Source organism: Chelmon rostratus, chromosome 21 (assembly GCF_017976325.1).
Source record: "Chelmon rostratus isolate fCheRos1 chromosome 21, fCheRos1.pri, whole genome shotgun sequence".
Taxonomy (NCBI): Eukaryota; Metazoa; Chordata; class Actinopteri; order Chaetodontiformes; family Chaetodontidae; genus Chelmon; species Chelmon rostratus.
The window spans coordinates 22933596-22958841 of NC_055678.1; the positions used below are offsets into that span (position 1 = coordinate 22933596).

The following is a 25246-nucleotide window of genomic DNA, read 5'->3' on the forward strand; positions in this document are numbered from 1 at the left end:
ACAAAATAGTACATAAAACATATTGTATTGATATAAAATGAGCCTACTCTCTTCTGTCACCGCTCTCACTGCACAGCCGCTCTGAAAGTAAGAAGTGACGGGATATCCCAGACCTGAGAGAGACGTAGCTGGAGACAGTTTAGTTTACCGCTATTATTTTGTACTGATGAATAAAAGTCCCGCAGCAGCTGATTTTGGTGTTCAGCGTCATACATTAAAAACCTGTCTCCACTTTTGTCTCCACTAAGCAGTCTTTTAGCAGGCTGATCGCTCATGCTGTGTTTTTCATGGTGTTTTTTTCGTGTCTGTCTGCTTCAATCTGGTCGATATCTGTGTCCTCAAGTCGGTTGTGTCTTAATATCACTTCTCCTGTCGGTCCAGCGTTGTTCTTTACTTTTCTCGTCTTTTTTGCTGGGGACATGTCATTCTCCAGCCACACGTGAAGTGTTTTGTCCTCTCTAAACAAATTAAGTAATGTCCACAAAATGCTCCATATTTTGCCCTTTAAATCAGCTGCCAATTTGTTTGGAGTTTGGTACATTAATGGATTGCCCCTTAAGCCAATGACTGTTTCTGAGCAGGCCGTCGTCTATCGAGAAATAAATGCTGCTGAATTTTGGCGATTGACCAATCAGAATCGAGTATTTAAGAGTGCCGTGTTCTAACAGGAGGTAGAGCGGTCGTCCACTTATCAAAAGGTCGGTTGTTCGATCCCTGGCCTCAGCAGTCTACATGCCGCAGTATCCTCGGGCAAGACACTGAACACCAAAGTGCTCCTAATACTGTGCCTTTGGTGTGTGAATATGTTACTGCTCGTAAGGAGCTGGTGTGTGTGAATGGGTGAATGCAGGCTTCTGTTGTAAAAGCGTTTTGGGTGGTTGTCAGACTAGAAAAGCGCAATATAAATACAGTCCATTTACCAATTATACAGGGATGTCGCCACAAGTATTAACCAAGGAAATATCTAAGTCAAATCGTTGCTTGACAAATGTGAGTTGTTATAATTCCTTATTACAGTTAATTATTTTCCAACACATAAGTCATTCACACACTCCTCTCTTCAGTATCAAACATCATAGTCTAAGTATTGGGATTCCAAGTAGCTGGAGACAAACCTTTTTTTGTACTTGACACAGATCAGAAACCCTTGAATATAAAAATGACTGACTGAAATTGTTGAAAAATGTATTTACTTATAGTTGTTTACAGACCTCTCACGCCGATATGGCAGCGACGTTGATGTACGATCCAGTGGCCAATCCTGTATCTACATTTCTTTATCTAGGGCTGTTATGAGTACCAGTTCTAGGAAGGTAAGTAATGTATTGCTGTGGATGGGGACAGCAGCAAAACTTATTATAGCAACCTAAAAAAAAGGCCCACCTAAAAAAAAAAAAAAAAAACCCTCTCCCATTATCGTGTGCTACACAGGATGACTGATGCTAGGTTTTTTTTCCTGCTAAAAGTGTGTGTAAGGTTGCCAACTTCTATTAGCAGATGGCTGAAGAATGGCTGAAGATGGACAATGGTTGGGTTGTTTTGTTGAGGCGTTAATCATAATCAATTATTAATTATGGTTTATTATAATTATTATTTAGAATTACTGATCACTTTGAATCTTAGATTTACATTTTACAGCCTCAAACTTTCCACAACATCTCCATGCCAACCTCTTGCCACCCCATGAATATTTCTCTAGATCTGCCACTGTCTGGATGCTTGGGGACATAAAGTCCTGGTGACAATGAGCTTAACCATCCTTTTAAAACATCTGCATGTTTTTGTTCAAACTTTTTGTTCAAACATTATGAAAATTATGAGTCCTATGAATAATGCAGTCGCAGATGAACAAATGTGTAAGAGAATTGAATGTTAGGAGAGACACATTCATGTTCATTTCTTCCATGCACTGACCTGCTCCAGGAGGTCCCACTAGTACAGCAATAGCTTCTATCAGCAGCACTAGGCCAATGGCACTGGAGAACTTCTCCGTTCCTACGATAGCCATGAGGACCTCAAACTGTAGCGCTCCCACCATGCCATAAGACATACCAAAGAAGATACAGAAGATCACCAAACCTACATAGTCATTTGCCTGCAAGAAGAGAAAAAGGAAATTACTCAAAATAAAAACAGCTTCATAAGGGACATACAGGTGATGAAACAAGCCTTGTTGATGAGGAGCTATACACACACAGTAACCTAGCCTATCAGTCTAGTTTACTGTGTTTACTTGTAATGTTCATGAAATAACCTAATTGTTATATACATTAAATGAAAAAAATGCATTCCTCATTTTTTAAATCTGTTTTTTTTTTCTGTTTGTAAGGTAACTGCACATCCTGCTTTGTCTTGTGGCATACAGGCATGTTCCTCTCCATTCTCTTTGTGAACCCAATCCTGCATTGTTACCTGTGATCCTATAATGTCAGTGCACCCATTGAAGATTATAGCAAAGCTGAACAGGTAGACACCTCTGGGCCGTACACACTTCATGCCTGCTATGAGCCCTGACAGAGGCCGAGCAAACATATCAACAAATCCCAAGATGGTGAGCAGCAATGCTGACTTAGTGTCCTCATAGCCGAGGCCTTTAGCATAGTTGACCACAAACACAGGGGGCACAAACAAGCCCAGCACCATAACAGATGCTGCAATGGCATAGATGACAAAACCTCTGTCCTTGAACACGCTGAAATCCAACAGTTTCTTCTTTGGCTGGGCTTTCTTCCCCTCCACTGAAGCATCCAGCTCCTGGGGCTTCCTAAGAAGCAACAGAGGCCTCATGAGGGCACCACAGGCACAGCAGTTGAGCAGCATCCCTCCCAGTATGAGGAATCCCCCCCTCCAGCCATACTGGTACTGGAGAATCTGTCCCAGTGGGGAGAGACAGCACAGTGCCACAGGGCTGCCTGCTGCGGCCAAGCCATTGGCCAGAGGACGTTTCTCACTGAAGTAGCGATTCAGCATTATCAGAGATGGCTGGAAGTTTAATGCCAAACCCAGACCTGAAGAGATACAGGCAATGTTACAGATTTAATAAACTCTGCAAAGCTGTGTAACAAAGATGTGTAAATGTCGTGGCTCAAACAGCCATGTCTCCATTACTTTAGAGGACATTACATTGCCTTATAGTCATTTCCTGGGAGACAGACTCTAACTCTAACTACTACTGCCCTAGCCTCAACCAAAGTCTTCAGTCTCTTCACCCTAAAAATAAATATTTTACATTATAGGGACTTGGGTTTTGTCCCCATGAGGAAGGCAAGTCCACACACGGTTCCTCATTTTACTGTGGTGAATGGAATAGTGGACTATCTGTATTATTTGGAATAGATCATCAGACAGATTAAACAGCATAAATGTGCTTAGGAAAGTCCTTGGGTGCAAGAATAGACAGTGTGACTGAAAAAAAAGCTACAGGGAAAAAAGACACACATTGCAAACTACTCTTTATTGGGTGAGGTCCATACCATTCATACCCCACACCATGATGAGAGTCTAAAGTAGATTACTTTGAATCTGTGGATGTTGAAGTCAGGTGCATTATTTATCAAACTAACATTACAGTCGCCAGGTGTGCACCTAAAATGTTTTGCACCTTAAATGTCTGATCTCTAAATCATCATCTCAACTCATGTCTTTCACAACAATGGGTCAAAATGTAGGCACTTTTTTTGATGTAACCATTTTTTATGTTTCATCAGTATTGTTGTGTTTGGGTGGCTGTGGCTCTGGAGGTAGAGCAGTCGTCCACTTATCAGAAGGTTGGTTAAATTGCTGGCCCCTGCAGTCAACATGTTGATGAGCAGATGGCATATAGCCACCAGTGAACAAATGTGTGTGTGACTAGGTGAATGCTGACTTGTGTTGTAAAAGTGTTTTGAGTGGTCACGTTTTGAGGAGCCTAGAAAAGCAGTCCATTTACCGTTTTGTGCTGTGCAGGTTTGTGTTTTGACTTTACCTGTAATAACTCCAGTGCAGAGGTAGATATGCATGATGCTGGTGGCAAATGAGGCCAGAATCATTCCCAGTGAGGCAAAGAGCCCTCCTACCATCATTACCGGTCGACAACCAAACCTGTTCACCAACACACTGCACAATGGACCTAAGAAAACAAAATCAGTAAGCACACAGTATACACTTGTGTAGTATGGTATTTAGCATTTTGATGCTAACAGTTAATCTCAATTAGATTTGTGTGTTATCCTTGTCTACCTGTGCCATATAGCATGGCAAGCAGAATGGATGAGATCCAGGCAGTGTCGCTGTAGCCAACATCAAACTCTCGGATCAGCTCCTTGAAGAAGACGCTGACAGCCTTGGGAAATGCATAGGAGAAGCCAGTGATGATGAAGCAGCCAGCCAACACTGCCCAACCCCATCCGCCGTCTGGTGCCTTCACCCCAGGAGGCCCGTCATCTACCACTGCTCCTCCCATGATGCTGTCTGACTGCTGTGTTGAGGTCAGTGGCTGGAAATATAATGGTAAAAACACGGACCTATCCTTAAGTCTTATGGCTTTTAAATAATACATTGCATTCACACATCCTTCTCCTACAATTCTTTCACAATCTAGTATTGTGTCAGTTCTGTGTAGTGAAATGGATCTTCTATCTTACTGTGTTTCTTTAACCTCCCAACCCTCAAGTAATGATAAACAAGATTTTACACACAGTGTATGCTACACTCATTTTTTTACATGTGATACATATGATAACATATATTAATATAATTGATACAGTTTAGAAATACTCTGCAATCTATCTATCTATCTATCTTACGCAATCAGTCTTTGGAATAGCATGGCACTGTATGCACACTTTCAAGGCTTTCCTCCCAAATTATATCATCTCAATCTCTCAGTTCTGCTTATGTGCACTTGTGTTAACATCAATATGTCTAGTATAATATGATAAAAATAAGAGACTGCCCCCTTACTGCATGGATCAAAATTGCAGATACTGTCAAAAAATAAAATTTAAGTGAGGAAGGACTTAGAAGTGAAGTGGAGTTCCTGAACGTGTCTGCTCCATGCTGCTGCATGCAGAGCCTTCTATCAAACTGCTCTCCCGTGGAACCATCTGCCAGTCTTGGTCCAGGGGGCAGGCAATGTCTAAGTTTAAGAGTAGGCTTAAAACTACTCAATGTCTATGTTTAAGAGTAGGCTTAAATCTTTTCTCTTAGATAAAGCTTACAGTTTGGGCTTGCTCAGGCTTGCCCTGGACGAACCCCTAGTTATGCAGCTGTAGGCTTGCACTGACACATTGAGCTCTTCTCTTCTCCTGTCCTCCTCTTGCTCTCTATCTGTATGCATTCATGTCCCATTAATGCATTTTACTAACTTGACATCTTCTCCTGATTCCTTGTGCTTTCTCATCTCACAGGTTCCCATGCATTGTAGTTGCGACTGGATTACGGATCATGGTTGCATCTACTGCCATGGCCCTGCTTTATGCACTGTTATTATTATCATTCATATTCATATTATCATATAACATTATTGTTATTATTATGTACACATACTGTCATATACTATAATATATTAACATAAACATATGCCACCATACTCATACCATATACTTTTACAATCATACACTATTTTATTATTGGTCATTTGTCTATTATTATAATAGTCGGTGGCTTTGCTTGAGGTTTCTGCCTGTTAAAAGCAGTATCTCAACTTTTGTTGGGATTTGGCAATCAAGAAATAAAACTGAATTGAAATTTGAATTAAATACAGTAAAAACATTATACCAAGTATGCTAATTTGTCTTGCATCAAAAACTGCTTTTTAAAAAGAAATTTCCACTGCCATTTTGCAAACCAGACCCTAATTTCAATATCAGGATGACATGTGTCTTTAAATGTGTAATAGTTACATACAGAATACATGAATAGTGTCCAATTAAGACTGCAGTGAGACACACAAAGTTGAAACAGGTTTAAAAATCCGTTTCAATGATTCAACCATTTGAGGAGACGTTTTTAGGGAATTAGGGAATCAGCCACTAATCAAACGGTGTTTTTATTGTTTCACACTAAGAGATATTCTTGAGTATAACAGCAATTGCAGCAAGTTGTATATTATAAGGTTTAGTAAAACGGATGAATAATTTAATGTTGAGAGTCCTGACATCAGCCTCAGGGATTCAACGCAGTGCACGTAGGCAGTCGACTTCTCCTGCGTCACATCTTTTACCACAACGAGTCCAAACCTTGAGGGTACATTGCATCACAACCACCACATCAGGAAATGACCGTTTAACGTTCTCTGTGTAAAATAAAATAATATTTAAAAACATCCAGGCTAACTTTTGTTGTTATGCGGTTGCCTGGTCTTAGTTTGTTGACTTGGTAGTTGGTTAGATGGATGACAAAACTACAAAATAAATCAGACAACTTTTTCTGCATATTTTTTAATTGCACCTAGTCCAGTCTCAAATCCACGGAAAAGTTTGTGAAACGCTCACACTGAGCGTATGGCCTAACTTAGACCTCTTACTTTTTTATGTTTAATAGAAAATACAAATGTCCGAGTCATACACCCCTTTCACACCTCGCAGCGCGATCTCGTATCCAGATTTCACTTATATGATTTATAGTTTTAACTGAGTGTCTCAGTTGCCTGTTGAACTCGGTTTTGTAAAATAGCCTACTCCTATTTGACCGGGCTACTCTGCTGCTCATTCTATGATGTAAATGCCACAGACAGATGCGGATCACGGTACGTGCAGACACACACCGATGGCCTACGTGACGACCGAGGCGTTGGTCTTTACATCAGTGACATCAAGTACGTACACTACCAAGAGTCTAAGCACCTCCAAGACAATTTATACATTAATATACTAATCTTTATTCATATGCTATACTCTTGACTCGCCTGATATTCAGCCACTTGTTACTCCGGTGTAAAACAGGTTATTGCATAACAAATACAGTATTCCAAAAAGGCAGTAATAGACACGAAATAATTGAAATACAGAAAAAGAAAAAAGAAAGAAAAGAAGAAAAAAAGACATACGGTACCTGCTGTCTTCCTCCCTCAGAAGCGCCTCTACAAAACCGCGTGTGCGCGCTTTATTTATCGTACGGCAGCGCGCAGACAGGAAACTCCTGCAGTTGTCCCCTAAAACTCCGCCTTACTCCCTCCTAAATATCTGCTTAATGTCTATACTCCATTATAATGATGAAACCTCGACACAAGGATATGTTACTCCCCAGTAAAGAAGTTAGGCCTAAACTACTACGACTACTATCTTGCTTTCTGACAGACGCGCATACACATTTTGCAGTAATGTTAGCTGATTTTAATTGTACTCTTAAATAGAATAGTGTCAAAATATAACAAAGTAGACACTTTGAACAAATACATTTTGATGTTAGTGTAGTGGCATGGAACCATTGTCTATCTCTGTAGCTGGGGAACAATTTAACAGACGTTCGGTTGCCATGGAAACCATTTCGAATCGACTTTACCCCGTTGAACGTTATCAGCTTAGCGTGAAATAGCTATTTGTTTGGTCGCTGCATCCAATGTTGACTGTGAAGAGTGAAGATTTGTGAGCGTAAACGTTACTCATTTTGCAGATACCCGTCCAGTGCTACAAAATCGAAAGCTACTGTACTGTATCACGGTAGGACAACTAAATGCTTGTTAGTTCAGTGTGTGTGTGCGTGCGCACGTGTGTGTATCTAGTAGTAGTTTGCAAAAAAAGGGGAAAATGGGGCCTATTGTTTCACAGCGTACTCGAAGTCCAAAGTTAGCGCACGCGTTCTTATCTTGAGGAAACCAAACATTTAACTATTACCTCAAATCAGAGGGACACAGCTTTGTTGACTGAGACCTCAGTCGAAGGCTTATTTAAGTTTTATTTATAGCTTAGAATGACTGTCAAAGCTCTCCTATTATTTGCAAATTAGATCATGTTCAACGTTATATCCCTCATTATTAGTTATTATTTGAGGGTAAATACGTGGGTCTTGTGTGATCTTTTTCCTTCGTGACTGTATACATTTAATCTACCCTTTTGTTTCTGCCTGTCCTTCGTATTATGTAGGAGAGGGAGATCCTCTGATGTAAATGTGAGGTTATAGATGACGTGAGGGAATGAGGGACAGAAGACAGATTTATAGATCATGGATACAAATTAATAATGTTTAAAGTTGTTCATAAAATCCAGTATTCCTCAATAAAAGTGTGTAAACTCAACTTAATAACTCAAATAACTCAACTTCACCTTTTGACAGGTGAAAACTTTCATACATTTTGGTTTTATCCTACATGTGATTATTTGCTTCAAGAATTTACATGGTTTTCTAAGGTACTTAAGGTACACTGCAAAGAAAACATGGAAAATGAAGAAAGGAAAAGAGTCATATTCCTGCTCCAGCACAACAAAACGGTGATGACGGTATTTGAACAGAGAACAGGTTTAACTAATAAGAGGACTAAACAGTTTTAGACCATGTCATTGAGTTCATCCACAATTTATTACGTGATCTTGGAAGATGCATATACAGTGGCCCTGAGGTACAAAACACACAAACAAATTAGAAAATATAGCAACATTTCACAAAACACAACAGCAACCAGTTTTACAGAGATTTAGTTGGAGGAGCAGCAGCTCTTCCTGTGATTTGTCAGGGACGCCAGTGGGGGAATTGAGCCAGATTGTTGGTTAAATTGCAACAGCAGGGATTTCAGAATGTGCTCCTGTCAGTACATCTGGCGAAACTAAAATCCAAAAAGGTCCAAAGAGGCAAATCTGGAATTATGTTGACTGCACTGATTGGAATGTTTTTTGAGGCTACAGTTACCGACCTAAATGAACTCACTGACTCTGCGACATCTTTTATCCGCTTTTGTAAGGACTTGTGTATCAACTAAAACTTTTTGCACATGCTGCAAAAAATATTTTCCTTGCCAAGAAGAAACCCTACAGAAGTGGGGGTACAACTGGACCAAAAACATGCTGACAGTTTAAATTAGAGTAGCAAAGAGAAGCAACACTAAAAAGTAGAAAATGGTTCTCAACCAATGACCCTGTGTCAGTGTGGAGAAGCCTGCAGGACATCACCAGCTACAGGAAACATCCCCCTGACAATGTGGAGAACTTTCAACTAGCTCATGACATGAATGTATTTTACTGCAGGTTTGATAAGCATTCACAGCCCTCACCCACCTAGACTTCGATGTGACACAGCCAACTGCCCCGTGGCCCCGCTGCTTTTCTCCCTCTACACCAACTACTGTACGACAGGAGATCCAATGTTAAACTAAAATTAAAAAGGAAAGGAAATCATTGGCATCATCTGGGACAGTGATTGTTGCTGTATTTTCTAACTGTTGTGTTTTATGTTTTAGGTAGAAAAAACATCGTTTTTCTGGAATCCGAGGGGATCCATAATGTGTAGCAAGGAAAAACATTTAGCCTTGCTACAGGAGGTAAGCTAGCTATTTGCATATATACTATGCATTGCGATGCATGATGACCTATTTTGTGGCATCCCATTTACCCCATGCAGTCAGATGGGGACAGTGGCCTGGGAGGCTTGGAGGACCAACTGGCCAGTAAGGGAATGGAGTGGAAGGAGCTCCTGCATGCAAGGGTTCATCAACTGGAGAGTTTCCTCAGAAAGGCCCAGGAAGAGTGCTCCTCCCTCAGGTACCATGTCAACGTCCACCTCACATCAGCATAACAGTACTGTAAATGTGAATGTGGGAATTTAAGATTTGCCAATGGACCGCAGTCTCAACATTGATGTACTAACAAGGAAATACATGCACCTGTTCAGTTTTTTGTCAGGTTGGAATACAGTTATTTGTTGATTATTTTATTAGTTAATTGATTCATCCCTTATACGAGACAATCAAAGTAGAAAATCCTTGGAATGCTTGGAATTGTTGTTTAATTAAATGATTAAGCACTTATCAAATCCATTTTCTGCCAGTTAATCAATCTGTTAATAGTTTCAGTAACATGTTTTCTGCCATGTCTTTTCTATTTTCTCAGGCATCTAATTAATTAATTCTGAGTTTGATTTAGTTTTCTTTTGTCATGTTGCATTTGGTTTTTTTGTGTTATATTCTTTTGTACATTTTTGTCGCTGTATGCAGTTTAATCTAAAGCAACCTGAATATTATTAATAATAAAATGTAAATATAAGAAGAAGTGCCTCATCTGCTTGAGTGCAAAAAAGTTGAGTTATCATGTGTCTTGTAAACTGAAATTATATCTTTATGACATGACACAAGTTTGAACATTTGAACTCTTTAAGAGTTTAGCAAAGTTACAAAAGGATGCATTTCCTCACCTACTTGTAACAGAATCTATCCATGCATATAGCTTTGGTTTTATTTGCACAGGTTTTAAAATATTTGTGAGAGATATCTGACCAATACAATGAAGGTCTGTGGATTATCAAGAGTAACCAGGACATTGTGTCTTGAATGACACATTGCTTTTGTATGCTTTTTCAGTGCTGCACCTCAAGCTAAATTCCATCTACCTCCATTGTATTGAGGTGGAGGCAGCAATCTCTGAGACAGATATCTCACTGTCCGAACAAATTAAACAAACAAAAATATCTTACCAGGAAGATACCTCTACAGAATATGTCTAAAATAAATATTTGACAAAACATATCTATTTTTTTTTATTTAAGAAACCAGGATCAGCTTTATTGGCCAAGTATGTGTACACATACAAGGAATTTGCTTCTGTTTCGTAGTTCTCTCTGAATTTACACACAGTTCCAACAACATTGGGCCTAATGCAGGAACCAGTTGCACAAACAGACTTGTTTGTAAGTTGCATGTACAACTGATTTAAGAGAATTTTTCCCATACTTCAAAATTTCTCTTACTGTGGGTACGAATGAAATTTTCATGCAATCCAGATCTTTATATTTCTATTTTGATATGCATCTTTTTTTCATTATTACCGGTAGTATCAGCATAATTAGTATGCATATAATCGTTAAATGTTAATTTTTGCTTATCTTTGTGAAGCTTTGTTGTCCTTGTTTAAGCTGTATGTCAGTGTATGCTAGCTGAACAATTGGGCCTCATGCAGGAACATTTTCATGTTTTTACCATAAATATATTTTTCTGTGAGGTTTGCTCATTCAAGGGTTTGAAGTCAGATTCACCAAACTCTCATTTACACCTGAAAGAATTACAAAATGTTAATACAGCATGTCATTAAAGCAGGGCTGTTCTATGACAGACATAAAGAGGGAATAGTTTTACATGTCGTTAGATGATGAAGTCTAAAGCAAAGCAGTCTGCAACTAATATGAGTGGTGATCATGTGACAGTTACAGAGATATTAGACAGGTTATATTATTATATTATAGCCTACAATAGTGATGTTAGACTGTTGGGTGTAGCAGAGGATGATACTGGACAGCATATTTATAATATATATATATATATATATATATATATATATATATATATATATATATATATATATATATATATATATATATAGCCGCAGCTGCCCTTAAAGTGTCTTTCTGTTTTATCACAGTGATAACCGACTAATTATTTTGCAATGCTGGCTTTGTCAGAGAACGCTACCAACAACTAACGAAAGATTTCCAGTTCAACCTGGCCATCTTGGATGAACGAGACAGAGAGCTGGAGAGATATGATGCCATAACTGCTCAAGCTTTGACTGTGAACCGCAACAGGTACAATTCATCTGACCCTCTTCAATCCAAATTCATGGAAGCTATAGTTCATGTGTGATGCATAGATTACAATGAAATGAAAAGTAAGGAAATATTTGTAAAATAGCAGTAGAACAAAAATGGGAAACTGTATAAAACAAAATCCATTAAATACAAAAATATGACAAAATTAAATGAAAATGGTATAACAATAACTATAAAAACAGAAAAATCTGCTAATATTGACATATGACAAGGTGTACACAGAAATTGTGTGGTGTTTTTAACTGATACATGTCAGTTGACAAGCTTTTATTCATTTTAAGTTTTCTGTTCTTTTATTTCTACTGCCATGGAATGTGTCCGTGGCTTATGTGAAATGAACTTCAGTGATCCTTATCTTCTTAATACCTTATCAAATTGTAATTACATTTTTCTCTGCTCATTAACAAATTGATTAATCAGCTAATCATTTCAAGTTAAGTAATCTTTTATTTTCCCTGTTACTTTGTCGATTTTAATATACATTACTACATTTGATTTTTTTTATATACATAGGGAGTAAAGCACTGTGTTAATAAAATACAGCAAGGGTGTCTTTGTGGAACTAGACCTCTCCTTGTTACAGCATTATATTAAGTCCAGAGTCTAGGCACAAGGAAGACAGTAATGGCCCCAGCAGATACAGTGACTGTCCCAACACTGCTGTCATTTGCAGGCAGGAGGAGCAGAACCAACTCCGTATGCAGATCACCAAGTTGGAGGAACAGAGAGCTAAAGAGACTGAGGAAAGGCAGGAGGAGCTCTTCAAAAGTCAGTGCAATGCTGCTCAGCACAGGCTGCAGCTGGACAAGCTCAAGAGGTGAGTATGGGGCAAGAAAGACAAAAAAAAAAATAAAATGTCAGCACATTCTGAATTTACCATTGTATCATTGCCAGTAAAGTGAATCTTTTTGTTGTTTTGAATCAAACATAAAAACAGACGATAAAAACAACATTTTAGACAGGGCCTGCTGCTGACACAAGTAGGCTCCAACAGCAGGCTGACGTCTGGAGACATTGGGAATAGGGTCCCCATTCGTGAGATGCATCACTTCTGATTGCAGCCATTTTTAAACTGATTAGTTATACCATTACATATACCGCTTTTGAGAATAGTCATGTTTCTCTACTCAAGACTTTGAATAGTGTTAGTAAGTCAGGGTTTTTGTTTGGTTAAAAACAAAAAAAACATGTACATAAAATACATTTTCTAGTATTTTTTAACTCCTTGCTTCTCAGTATAAAAATGGGCTATGATAGGGGTGGGGTCAGCCTCTGTGACAGGGCCTGGGATTTGGTGCTTGGAGGCAGTGTCTGTTGCTATGACATGAGCATGGCCTTCTTCTTTGAGCAGCATATGTTGCTATGACATGTATGTGGTCTGCTGCTGTCGTGGAGGTGGGATCAATTGCTTTGTTGGGGCCTGGATTTGGTTCTTTGGGGCATGGTCTGTTGCTGTAGATGAGAACAGAGTGTCTTTGTGATGGTGTAATTAGTTTTAACTGTGAAAAAATGTGGCTGTCAGCCACTTAGTTGTGACCATACGTGCTCACCTGAATACAATAAATGATAGCTAGCTCAACTCTATAACATGGCTAGCTTGTATCGAGCAAGGCTATTCCTTGGTTAATTTAGTCATTACATGTGTTGTTTGTTAGGCAGTGCATCAGTGGTGAGTAATAAGATTAGCAGCATAGGTGTGGACCACATTGAAAAGACAATGTAACTGCAGTTATAATTGCTTATATATTTTTCTGTTGAAGAGCTGACATGTGAAACCATCAGAGACTGATGACCTTTCAAGCCAGTTATCTACAAAGCATCCAAAACCATCAAGGTATGGAACTGTCAGAGTCAGCTCTCTGCATCCTCCAAAATGATCAGAGTTGAGTCACCACCTCTAAACAACAAAAACTGGGCATTATAACCTTCCTGAAGGGAGTTATCACAGGAATGTTAGACTGCATTACTGAATGTTAGCTTGGTGTACCTTGCAACTTGCAACTGTATATATGCTTATAGGCTTCATAGAAATGGTAGCAATGGAGTGCGAATATATCCCACCAACACTAACCCAACAAGTTCTCTTCCACAGTTTGGCATATATGTAAGAAGTGTACATGGGGCATAATTCAATTCAATTCATTTTTATTTATATATCGCCAAATCACAACCGAGGTTGTCTGAGGACACTTTCCATATATCCTATATCCAACAGTTTTCTCATGAGCAAGCACTTGGCAACAGTGGCAAGGGAAAACTTAATTTTATCAGGCAGGAACCTCAAGCAGAACCAGGCTCTGGGTGGGCAGCCATCAGAAACCTGGGATTGTTCTTGTTTTCCTCTATTAGTTAAGAGTAATAGGCTGCTCTGGCATCACAGAGGGCTTTCCTGTATGTTTTAAGACTGTTTTGCCAGGCGAAACAAAATATTTCCAACTTTTAACCTGATGGGTATACCATGGAGCTAACCTCTTCTGTTTTGTTATCTTCTTTTTTAGGGGGGCAATAGAGTCAATTGCCATATACAATGAACCTGTAGCCCTAGCAACCAGATGATCAATTTGTGAGGGGCTAAACTTATCACAGCAGTCCTCTGTTGTATTGAGACATGACATTGAATTAAATGCTGATGGGATCACATCCTTAGGTACAGCACTAATCAGATGGGCATCTGGTGTAGGAATTTTTAGCCGAATGGTGGGTAGTCTGGTCATAGGAATTAGAAAGTAATTAAATAATAAAAGAGGATTAAAAATTGAATACAATTTCAATGCTATATGCCAGAACAAGGTCCAGAGTGTGGTTAAAACAGTGAATAGATTCATGTACACTGTGATGAAGGGCACCTGAGTCTAATAATGAGATAAACGCAGTACTAAGGCTATCATTATCAACGTCCACATGAACATTAACATCACCTACAATAATTGCTTTGTTTTAAGAACTAACCCTGAAAGAAACTCATAGAATTCAAAAATAAATTCAGAATAAGGACCAGGAGTGCAGTACACTATAACAAATAAAACTGGCTGTAAAGTTTTCCAGGTTTGGTTTGAAATACGAAGAACAAGGCTTTCAAATGAGTTATAACTGAGTTTAGGTTTAGGGTTGATTAATAGACTTGAGTCAAAAATGGCTGCAACTCCATCTCCTCGAGGAATGTGAGTATTATTATGACTTGGAGTAGCTTAATTTAGACATACCCATCATGACACCTCCAGGTATCAGTCAGACAAATCAAGATTATGATCTGATAATTAATAATAAATTAATTCTCTTATCTTGTGCTATTGCACTGGTGGTGTTAATTTTTAATACATTTCCATGTGTAGCTCTTCTTAGTTAAAGTTGTCTTGATTGCATGTTTGAGCACACCTGTGCTCAATCAGAGAGAAGGCTGGCCCGACCTGTTGGCCACGCCCCAAGTGATGCCACTCAACTAGACAGACAGGGGAGAGACAGACAAGCTGTGTGTAACTGTTCTAATGGAAGCGCAGAGATGTGTGTAGGACTGCAGCCTGGTGTGTGTGTGAGTGTGAGTGTGTGTGAGTGAATGAATGTATCAAGAGAGTCCTAATGCAGCAAAGAGAAAATGACTCCCAAGACTGCACAGCATTGTGGTAGTATCAGCTCTAGGGGGTGAAGACCTGTTACTGAAGACAACCGGGGCATGTTAAATTGTATTCACGCTCCCTTGCACTGAAAACAATCAGTGATGGAGCCACAATATGCGTAAGGGATTTTTTCTGTGTTGTTCCTTTTTTATTAGGTGGTTGTTTGCAGTGGTCATGCATAAAGGAAACTGCCAAAATTTTGCCATGGATAAACCCCTGATTCCTGATGGTGATGAACACACCCCATGACCACAATGTTTGAACTTGTGGCATTCAATGTGTATTTAATACATATCCTTCAATGTTTTAACCTTAACACTCTTTCATCTTTCTTTACAAACCCTGGTTCTCTCCAGCAGCGACTTGCTTGACTTGACTCAAGACCCAGTGTCCTCCGGGGCCTATGACATAGTCTGCTACTGGCAGTGGAATGCCCTCACCAAAAAATTCATGCTTGACTTGACTCAAGACCCAGTGTCCTCTGGGGCCTATGACATAGTCTGCTACTGGCAGTGGAATGCCCTCACCAAAAAATTCAAATAACTGTTGCATCACTTCTGTGGAGTTTCAATATTTTTGCGATCATTGTATGGATAAGCATTTTGACTCTATGATTCTTGTATGTTGTGATGTTTTGAGCAGTGATCATACAGTGAAGATTATTGAGCACTCATGGCCAGGTGTTCTCCTTTTCTGCCTAGCGTTGCAATGAAAAAATGCAATGGCTATTTTGAACGCTTGTATGCCTTTCCTACCCTGCTTTCTGCCATCTTTCCTCCCTGTAGGTCGACCAATGACTTTCTCTGAAACCTGTCTATTCAAGGAAAAGTTATCTACCTGTCCATAGATATACAATAAACAGTTTAGTTGAATACAATTGGTTATGCAATAGGTTGCATTGTTTATTTTGCACTATTGACCAAACATCTTTCTCGGCTTAAATTGAGCACTTGCTTGCATTCATTGATATTCATTTATTGTGTATGTTTATGTGAATGTGAGTAGTTATGACCATAGAAGCACAAGCAAAATATTAATGCATAAAAACAATAATGCATCTCTCTCTCTCTCTCTCTCGCTCTCTCTCTCTCTCTCTCTCTCTCTCTCTCTCTCTCTCTCTCTCTCTCTGTGATAGCTCCCTGGTTGGTGACATTCAAAAGCAAATGGACAATGAGAAGATGAAAATTCTGCAGTGCAGAATACATGAGTTGGAAGGAGAGCTGACCTTACAGAGACAGGTGAACACACACAATGTTTGTACACATTCTTTTATCCCTGGTCTGAAGGTCTGAAACTCTTCTTGTCTGATGTCTATATATAGTGTGTACCATGATGGTCACATGCTCTCCCCAAAATAAAAATTATATTATTATTTATATATATATTTATATGATATAGTGTAAAACGCTGGGCAACTGATAAATATTCACAGCCATGTCACAAAACAAGTCTACACAGTAATATGCTCTACCAACCTCCAGTTGGATCTGTACCATGGAGAGCGATCCAGTCTGCAGTATTGAAACAAGTAGTGGAGTGGCCAGACATTCAGTAAAAGTATGCATACAGTACATGTTCAAGTATGTGTATGTGTGTGTCCCCACATACAGTGCTGTGAAAAATTATCTTCCTGATTTATTTTCTTTTTTTTCTTTGCATATTTGTCACATTTGCATGTTTCAAATCATAAAACTAATTTTGATATTAGACAGCGATGGCCCGAGTAAATACAAAATGCAGTTTCTAAATGATGACTTACCTTATTAAGGGGAAAAAAGCTATCCAAACCTTACTGCCCCCCGGTTTCAATTTCAGTAACCACACCCAGGCCCTGATTACTGCCAGACCTGTTGAATCACTTAAATAGACTTAAAGATCTCAAAAAGCAATACATCATGCTGCGATCTAAAGAAATTCAAGAGCAGATGAGAAACAAAGTCATTGACATCTATTAGTCTGGAAAGGGTTACAAAGCCATTTCTAAGGCTTTGGGAATCCAGCGAGCCACTGAGAGCCATTATCCACAAATTGAGAAGACTTGGAGCAATGGTGAGTGGCACACCCAATTATTAGGTTTAGGGGGCTATTACTTTTTCACATAGGACCAGGTAGGTTTTGGTTAGCCTTTTTCCCTTAATAAAAAATAAAATAAATTATTTTGTTCTGCATTTTGTGTTGTGTTATCTTTGTCTAATATTAAAATTGTTGTTGTTTTATGATCTGAAACATTTAAGTGTGGAAAATATGCAAAAAAGTAAGAAATAAGGAATGGGGCAAATACCTTTTCACAGCACTGTAAATGACTGTTGTGTTTTCATTAGATCTTTCTAATAACTTCGTTCATTTCAAAGTCAAAGTCAGCTTTATTGTCAATTCTGCAGTATGTACAAGACAAACAGAATTTAAATTACGTTAATCTCAACCTCTGTGACAAGAAATAAATAAATAAAAACTGTACAATCTAAACATTACATTAAGAATAGACAAGGGGGGCAGGGAGAGTTCAGCATCCTGACAGCCTGGTGGATGAAGCTGGCCCGCAGGCTCTGCAGTCTTCTCCCTGGTGGCAGCAGGCTGAAGAGGCTGTGTGACGGGTGGGTGGGGTTTCTCGCAATGCAAAGGGCTTTGCGGGTGAGGCCAGAGGTGTAGAGGTCGTGGAGGGAGGGGAGAGAAGCACCGACGATCTTCTCAGCTGCTCTCACGATGCGCTGGAGGTTCTTCCTGCAGGACGTGGAGCAGGTGGCATACCACACGGTGATGCTGCTGTTCAGGACGATCTGGTGGTGGATGGTGTCTCTGTAGAAGGTGTGCATGATGGGGGCCGGGGCTCTAGCTTTCCTCAGTTTGTGGAGGAAGTAGAGGCGCTGGTTCGCTTTCTTGGCCAGTGATGTGGTGTTGGTGGTCCAGGAGAAGTCCTCAGTGACATGCACACCCAGGAATTTGGTGCTGCTCACCCTCTCCACCGTAGCAGTAAGAGGGGTAGTTGGGGGCGTCTTCTCCTGAAGTCCACAACAATCTCCTTCGTCTTTTCCACATTCAGAGAGAGATTGTTGTGTTCACACCACAAGGCCAGGCGGCTCACCTCGCTCCTTTAGTCCGTCTCGTCATCGTTGCTGATGAGACCCACCGCATTTGTGTCATCGGCGAACTTGACGAGGAGGTTGGAGCTGTGCGACTGTGTGCAGTCGTGGGTCAGCAGAGTGAAGAGGAGGGGGCTCAGCACACATCCTTGGGGGGGCCCCCATGTTCAGTGTGGTGGTGCTGGATGTGTTCCTGCCGACCCGAACTTTGCCATTACTTGAAAAATTTGGGTAACATTTACACTAAACAGCAGTGATCTCTGATCTGACAAACTGTCAGACTGCATTTAGAACAGACTAAATGTTACAAAGGTATAAATTGCAAGTGTCGTGAACTAAAAAGTAAGAAGTAGAAGTGCATTTTATAAAAGGAACATGAAAAGTACTCATTCCTTTGAGAGCATTTTTTTACTTGTGCAGTACTTGTTTTGTGTTAAAAAAAACGCCATATGCACTTGATTTTCATTTGAGAAGGTCCAAGTTTGCCCTGTATAGCAACCAAGCACCTTGAATTCATACCACACTTTACAAAATATAGGTAGAAAAACAAAGGTAGAGGCTGGTAGGGACTGAAACGCACCTAGTGATATCGTGTTTAGTTATAGCAACTCCAACTATATCTCATGATAAATATAATTATTTTTTAATTTTGCACACAACTCTAATCACTGTCATCTGGCCAACAGGAGATGACAGCAGCTTTTGACAGTGAGCTCAGACAGCAGGAGCATGAGCTCAACTTGAAAATGGATGAGATGCGTGCTCTAGTGCTGTCTCATGATCTCAAGGTGAGGGGGGTAAACGGATGGTGTCCCTCTGTTAACAGGATGTGTTTTCATTCAAGTATGTTGTCCATAATTACCAGGTTTGTATTCCATGCTGGATTTTCTTGAAATCATGATGGTTTTCCTTTCCTTTCACATCTAATCATCATCATCATTTGTTGTTGCATTTGTGTGTTTGTGTACGTCCTTGTCCAAGTGAAGCTGCTGTCTAAAGAGGCTGAAAGTCACTCCCTTATTCAGCTGCACACCACAGAGGTTCTTAAAGCATCTAAGCAGTTCTGTGAGCATATACAAAACCAGCTGCAACACAAAGAGCAGGAGATCAAAGACCTCACTGCTGTCAAAGACTACAGGTATGCTCCTGTACTGTGTATGTGTGTGTGTATGTGTATATGTGTTTACATGTGTTTTATCCTCTGTCTCAGGATAAAGGAGCTTGAGGATGAGTTAAAATGGATGGAGACAAAATTGAAGAATGAGGAAGATAACCATATTAAGAAGTGAGTCATTCAGACAAACCTCTCAGTTAGGCAATCAGTGCCAGCTGCTGGCTTTCTTTTAGTGTTTTTGTGGGTTTTTCTTGTGTTTCTTCCATCACTACTCTCGATCGATTGCGCTGACTTACGGATGTACAACTGGTGAGATGAGTAATTTGCTTTTTACTCTTCTCTGGATTATTTAAAACAACACTGGGAGATCCTTTCAACCATGGCTCCATTGTTTACGCTCAGGAGCTGCTGTTAGCACTGTGCAACACAAACATACTCCCAGTGGAAAGACCGGATTTTCCCATGGAAATAAGGAGAAGGGGATGCAGAGCTGGAGCTAAGTGCCGTGACAAGAAAAGATGGTATAAACCAACCATACTGTCTCTTATTATGGAGAACGTGAGATATCCCCCTAATAAGGTGGAAGAGCCAATGGCACTAACCAGACTGCAGCAAGAGTATCGGGAGTGTAGCATCATGTGCTTCACGGAAATGTGACTGAATGAACCCATGCTGGACTCGCATGTTGTTTTGAACAGATTTGAAGTGCTGAGAGTGGACAGGAGAGCGACAGAGAGCGGTAAGAGGAAGTGGATGTTTGTGAACAACAGATGCTGTAACCCAGGACACAGGGACAGTGTCAAGGAGCAATGCTGCGCAAGAGTCATATAGCTGCTAGCTGTTAGCATTCGGCCATACTACATCCCAAGGGAGTTCTCGCACGTCATTGCGATAACTGTGTACATCCTCCCATCGGCCGATGCTGCAGCAACATGCGCACTCCTGCACACTGTAGCTGCACAGCTGCAGACATCTCAAAATCAGATGAAATGTGACAAGTATCCAAGCCACATTTATAATGGGGAAAAAAGATTTGTTTGCAGTAGCAGATATCATGGAAGAGGGTAGTTGGAATAAGGCATATGCAGCTTTCTGTGTCCCTTGTAGGAAATTTTGTTCAGCATGTGCAAATGTTGATCAACTTTCATCACGAAGATTGGATCTAACATAGACTTTCATAAACATGCTAGTTCTAAAGAGCGTTTGACATGTGAGGCCATCGAGAGAAACACAACACTACTGATACTACATTGATTGACACAGAACAACTGGTCAGAAATTGATACTGCATGCCCTCCATTGTGGATATGTTGGCATTTCTGGCAACCGATTAGTTGGCTTTGAGAGGTAAGCTATAGTATGTCAGAGGGGGGTATGTCATTTTTATTATTGGTTGTGATACATTAGCGTATGTGCATGTGTTATAATTGGATTGTATAACAACTAGTCCAAGGGACTAATCCAAATTTAATTCTCAGAAAACATACACCTCTTTGGTCTTGCCAAACTCAAATGTGATAACATTACACAACCAACAAAAAAAAAGATCAATACAGATCAATGACCATGTAAACAGAAGTGCTCACCCGTGAAAACACTGTGTCCTCTTGTGGGTAATTGTCTAAAGATAAAAACATCAGGGAGGATGGTGTGTGGAATAGGCTGAGAGCCGAGGCCCGCCAAGCACCCAAGCTCAGCATCTCACTTGAATGCATTCAATCCTCAGAGAGCAGAATGTATGATGAATATCAGATTATAGCAGGACATGGGAGACTGTGGAATCCTCTTTGTAACTGGGACATGGTTTACCTACCAGGGGTCGGATTTAGCCATCCAACGATCAGAGGCCTTTTTTGATTTTTGTGTGGATGGAGCAGAGAAGTCCGGCAAATTGGGGGTGTGTGGACTCTATCTTATGATAAACAATTGGTGGAATCCCAGAGGCACTAAGACTCCTGCTTGCCGTGCTTAAGATAAGATAAGATAAAGCATTGGAAATAGAAATAGAGAAATACAAAATACAAAATAAAACTGACTAAATATACGTACAAATTACAAAAAGGGCTTATGTCAGAAAAATAATTATGTAAAAAATCTATATATAATATATATATATTGCTGTAAAGATCAAATATACTGCCAAGAATTCTGTAGAATTTCACAGACTATAGATTGCACATGGAATGGATAAAGTGAAACAGCATTAATTATATTGCACAGAAATACATATGTATATGTCACAGTAGAAAACTATTATGTATTGATATATGCAGTACTCAATGAGAGTGGAAAAGAGCAGTATTGCAAGGTACTAGGTGTATGATAGATCATACATCACTGCAAAAAACAGTCTTTATGAAGGACTTGCGTCAGCGTTCCTTCTGCAGGTGGCGGGTCCAGCTCACTACTCACCAGGTGACAGAGGTGATTAAGTATAATCCTCTCCAGAGTCTTCATCAGGTGGGAAGTTAAGTCTACCGGCCTGAAGTGGTTGGGCTCCCTGGGATGGTGTGGTGTCAAAACAGTCCCCCAGAGCTTGCATGCTGCGTCGGCCGAAGGGGGGATGTACACAGTTATTGCGATGACATGCTAGAATTCCCTCGGGAGGTAATATGGCCGAATGCTAACAGCTAGCAGCTCAATGTCTCTTGTGCAGCGCTGCTCCTTTACACTAATATGTGCTGGATTACACCATTTCTTGTTCACAAACATTGCTATGCTTCCACCCTTCCTTCGCTGGCCTGTCCACTCTCAGCAGATGAAAATTGTCCAAAGCGCCATGCGTTTCCGGCATGAGTTTGTTCAGCCACGTCTCCATGAAACACATGACGCTACACTCCCAATGCTCCCGCTGCAGTCTGGTTAGCCCCGTTGGCTCTTCCATCTTATTAGGGAGAGATCTAGCATCCCCCATAATAAGAGACGGTATGGATGGTTTTTACTGTTCTCTCTTGTCCCGGCACTTAGCTCCAGCTCTATATCCCCTTCTCCGTCTCTGTATCTCTGCGGGGATCTCCGGTCTTTACGCTGGGAGTACGCTGGTGTTCATCAGGTGCTTCTGACATCTGATGATCTCATGCTATCTGTTGCTTTCTGTTGAAATTCACTTTGGTCATCTACTCCACTGTGTGCATACCACCCAGGGTCCAAAATTAACTTTTTGGTCAATCTGCCAGTAGCTGGTAAATTGAAACAATTTACAGACCAAAATTTTTTTTCAACTAGCCATAAAACTGCATTATATGTGATGTCATTTAAAACAATGTAATTACTAATTCCCCATTGATATACCTTTTAAAAGAAAACAAAATTATGATAATGAAAATTTCAGACACTGTTGGCAGGCTAAAGAAGGAGACTAAACTTAACTAAACTTTAAATGTTAACTGATATTATATCATCTCACATACACAAGCACAAAAAACATACATTCATAATGTTGTTCTTTTGTGGTGCCACATTTGTCAGAATGGATTTTTGAAGGCAGGCTGATGTCTTTTGGCACATTGACTGTGTAGTGCTTCATGGCTGGTCATTTGTTTTAGTTTATGGAGCTTACAGTTACATACACAGTCAGAAGCCAACAAAGGGTGGGATGAATGGAATCACAGTTTGTAACATCCGTCACTGGAAGGATGAAGTTGTTTGGTCATATGCACAGGAAAACAATTCTGTCTCTGTATCAGGGCTTTTCTTCATCATGATCAACTAGTAGTCAGTAGAACCAGTATGTCAATTTTTAGAAACAGAATAGGTGTGGATCTTTATAGTTTTGTGACTGAGCACTATTGCTACACAGAGTGCATCATCCCTCACCTTGTGCGTAAAACCACATCACTTCTGCACAAAGTGAAACATTTGTCACCAACCAATGTGGCACCACTCAGGCTGTGTCACTAGCTATCAAAGTCTAGCTACATCATTGCTTACTATCTAGTTTAGCATTGGCCTGCAACACCTGGGGTGGTGCTTCCTCTGTCTCCCCAACCTCAGGTAATGTGAATGAAGAGGTTAGTGTACACCACATCCTGAACGGTATAGAGAGAGAGAGAGAGGGAGAGAGAGAGATACATATTAGTATCATATAGTATATGCACATAATACAACACTATGGATCTAAAAATGGTAGTATAACTAATGTTAATAGAAATTGCAGTGGATGTCAGAGAAGGCCATGGTGGAAGACGTGGCCCAGAGTGAATGGTATTGTGTTACAACCCTGTTTAAAAAAAAGTTGGGACACTGTAGAACATTAATAGAAATAGAACGTGATGATTTGCAACACATTGAAACCCCATGTTTAATTGAACATAACACAAAGAAAACATACGAAATATTGAAATTGAGAAATTTAATTGTTTTTTGAAAAATATATCCTCATCTAGAATTTGATACCAGCAACAGTTGCAAGAAAAGACTGGAAAAGTTGTGAAATGCTAAAAGACAGCTCACAATCAATTAGCTTAACTGGCAACAGGTTAGTAACATGATTGGGTATAAAAAAGCATCCCAGAGAGGCTGAGACTTTCTGAATTCAGTGGGGAGGGTTTCACCACTCATAACAGACTGTGGTGGCAAATAGTACAATTTAAGAATACTGTTTTTCAAACAAAAATTGCAAATAATTTTGTGATTTCATAGTCTACATTACATAATATCATGAAAAAATTCACAGAATCGAATAAACCTCTGTACACAAGGGACGAGGGACGTTGCTGTTTTCCGAATCAAATAGCTTTTGTGTAGCTTAGCTATTTCATTAATCAAGTAGTGCAGTAGTGCCTACAGCATCTCTGCTTCAGGGGAATGCAGACACACAAGCTTGAGTTTACTTGATAGAAATATAGCGGAGGGTGAGGATGGAGAGAAACTGATCCCAAACGTCTACAGTGGTTTGAGTTGAGTTCTTACTTTTTGATTTAACAGTTTGTCCTGCAAATGTGCCCAAACCTGAAGTGAACAGGTGTGGCCGTGAACCCACACACACACACACCATTCATTCAAATCCGATGAAGGGGGGGGCAAATGGCGGAACTTTGAGTGTGCAGTTGTTAAAATGCTGTAGGCTTTGATGATGAAACAAGTGTGTGATTGGTATCGCTCATTGTTTTAACAGAATTAAACTTTGCTCACCTTTGTGAAGCCTAGAACCTGCTGATTTGCTGCTCGAAGCTTTAATTTTAGCTGCTTCCTTCTGTTGAACAATGAGGTCTTCAATTGAGAATTGCTGCTGCAGTGTTATTTTGTAGTTGTCTTCATTATTTGGAATCTGTGGTGGGCTGACAAAAACTGAAAGGCTTAAGCTCCTCAGAAGACTCAAAGCTGGTGGCTGAGCCTGTTTGCCATTCAGCTGCAGATAACTTCATGTCACCTTGTGCATAAAAGCTAAATCAGCTGCCCATGAGACCAAGACCTCACTGGTACCGTAAGTCCACTAAATATCTTAATATCTCCTAATTTTGAACTGTATGGTTGTTTTGTCAAGATATGAGGATGGGATCAGGGCCCTGAGGGAGAGTAATGCACAGCTTGAGGCTCAATGTCAGGCCCACACAGAGCAGCTGCAGAAAGCTGAGAAACACGTTGTCAAACTACAGGAGGACATGGAAGTTCTGGCTGCACAGGCACGGGAAGACCAGCAGGAGGCAATGAAACAGAAAGATGAGACAATCCAAAGGTGAGACAGACAATGATTATTTTGATATCTGTGG

At 40.0% G+C, this 25246-nt stretch overlaps 2 protein-coding genes across 2 annotated transcripts in view; one reads left to right on the plus strand and one right to left on the minus strand.

Annotated features, from left to right (window-relative positions):
* LOC121624888 (monocarboxylate transporter 4-like) overlaps positions 1-7092 on the minus strand; it is a 9185-nt gene extending 2093 nt beyond the window's left edge. The window contains exons 1-5 of the mRNA XM_041962847.1: positions 7033-7092; positions 4219-4474; positions 3965-4108; positions 2413-3008; positions 1915-2095 (exon numbers count right to left, since the gene is read on the minus strand). Coding sequence (XP_041818781.1) covers positions 1915-2095; positions 2413-3008; positions 3965-4108; positions 4219-4441 — 1144 coding nt within the window. The 5' untranslated portion in view covers positions 4442-4474; positions 7033-7092. The remainder of the gene's footprint in view (positions 1-1914; positions 2096-2412; positions 3009-3964; positions 4109-4218; positions 4475-7032) is intronic.
* A 471-nt stretch (positions 7093-7563) lies between these two features.
* Positions 7564-25246, plus strand: part of ccdc57 (coiled-coil domain containing 57) — a 44842-nt gene continuing 27159 nt past the window's right edge. Inside the window, exons 1-10 of the mRNA XM_041963147.1 lie at positions 7564-7640; positions 9371-9451; positions 9532-9671; positions 11581-11703; positions 12401-12544; positions 16477-16579; positions 19108-19218; positions 19408-19559; positions 19632-19706; positions 25021-25212. Coding sequence (XP_041819081.1) covers positions 9413-9451; positions 9532-9671; positions 11581-11703; positions 12401-12544; positions 16477-16579; positions 19108-19218; positions 19408-19559; positions 19632-19706; positions 25021-25212 — 1079 coding nt within the window. The 5' untranslated portion in view covers positions 7564-7640; positions 9371-9412. The remainder of the gene's footprint in view (positions 7641-9370; positions 9452-9531; positions 9672-11580; positions 11704-12400; positions 12545-16476; positions 16580-19107; positions 19219-19407; positions 19560-19631; positions 19707-25020; positions 25213-25246) is intronic.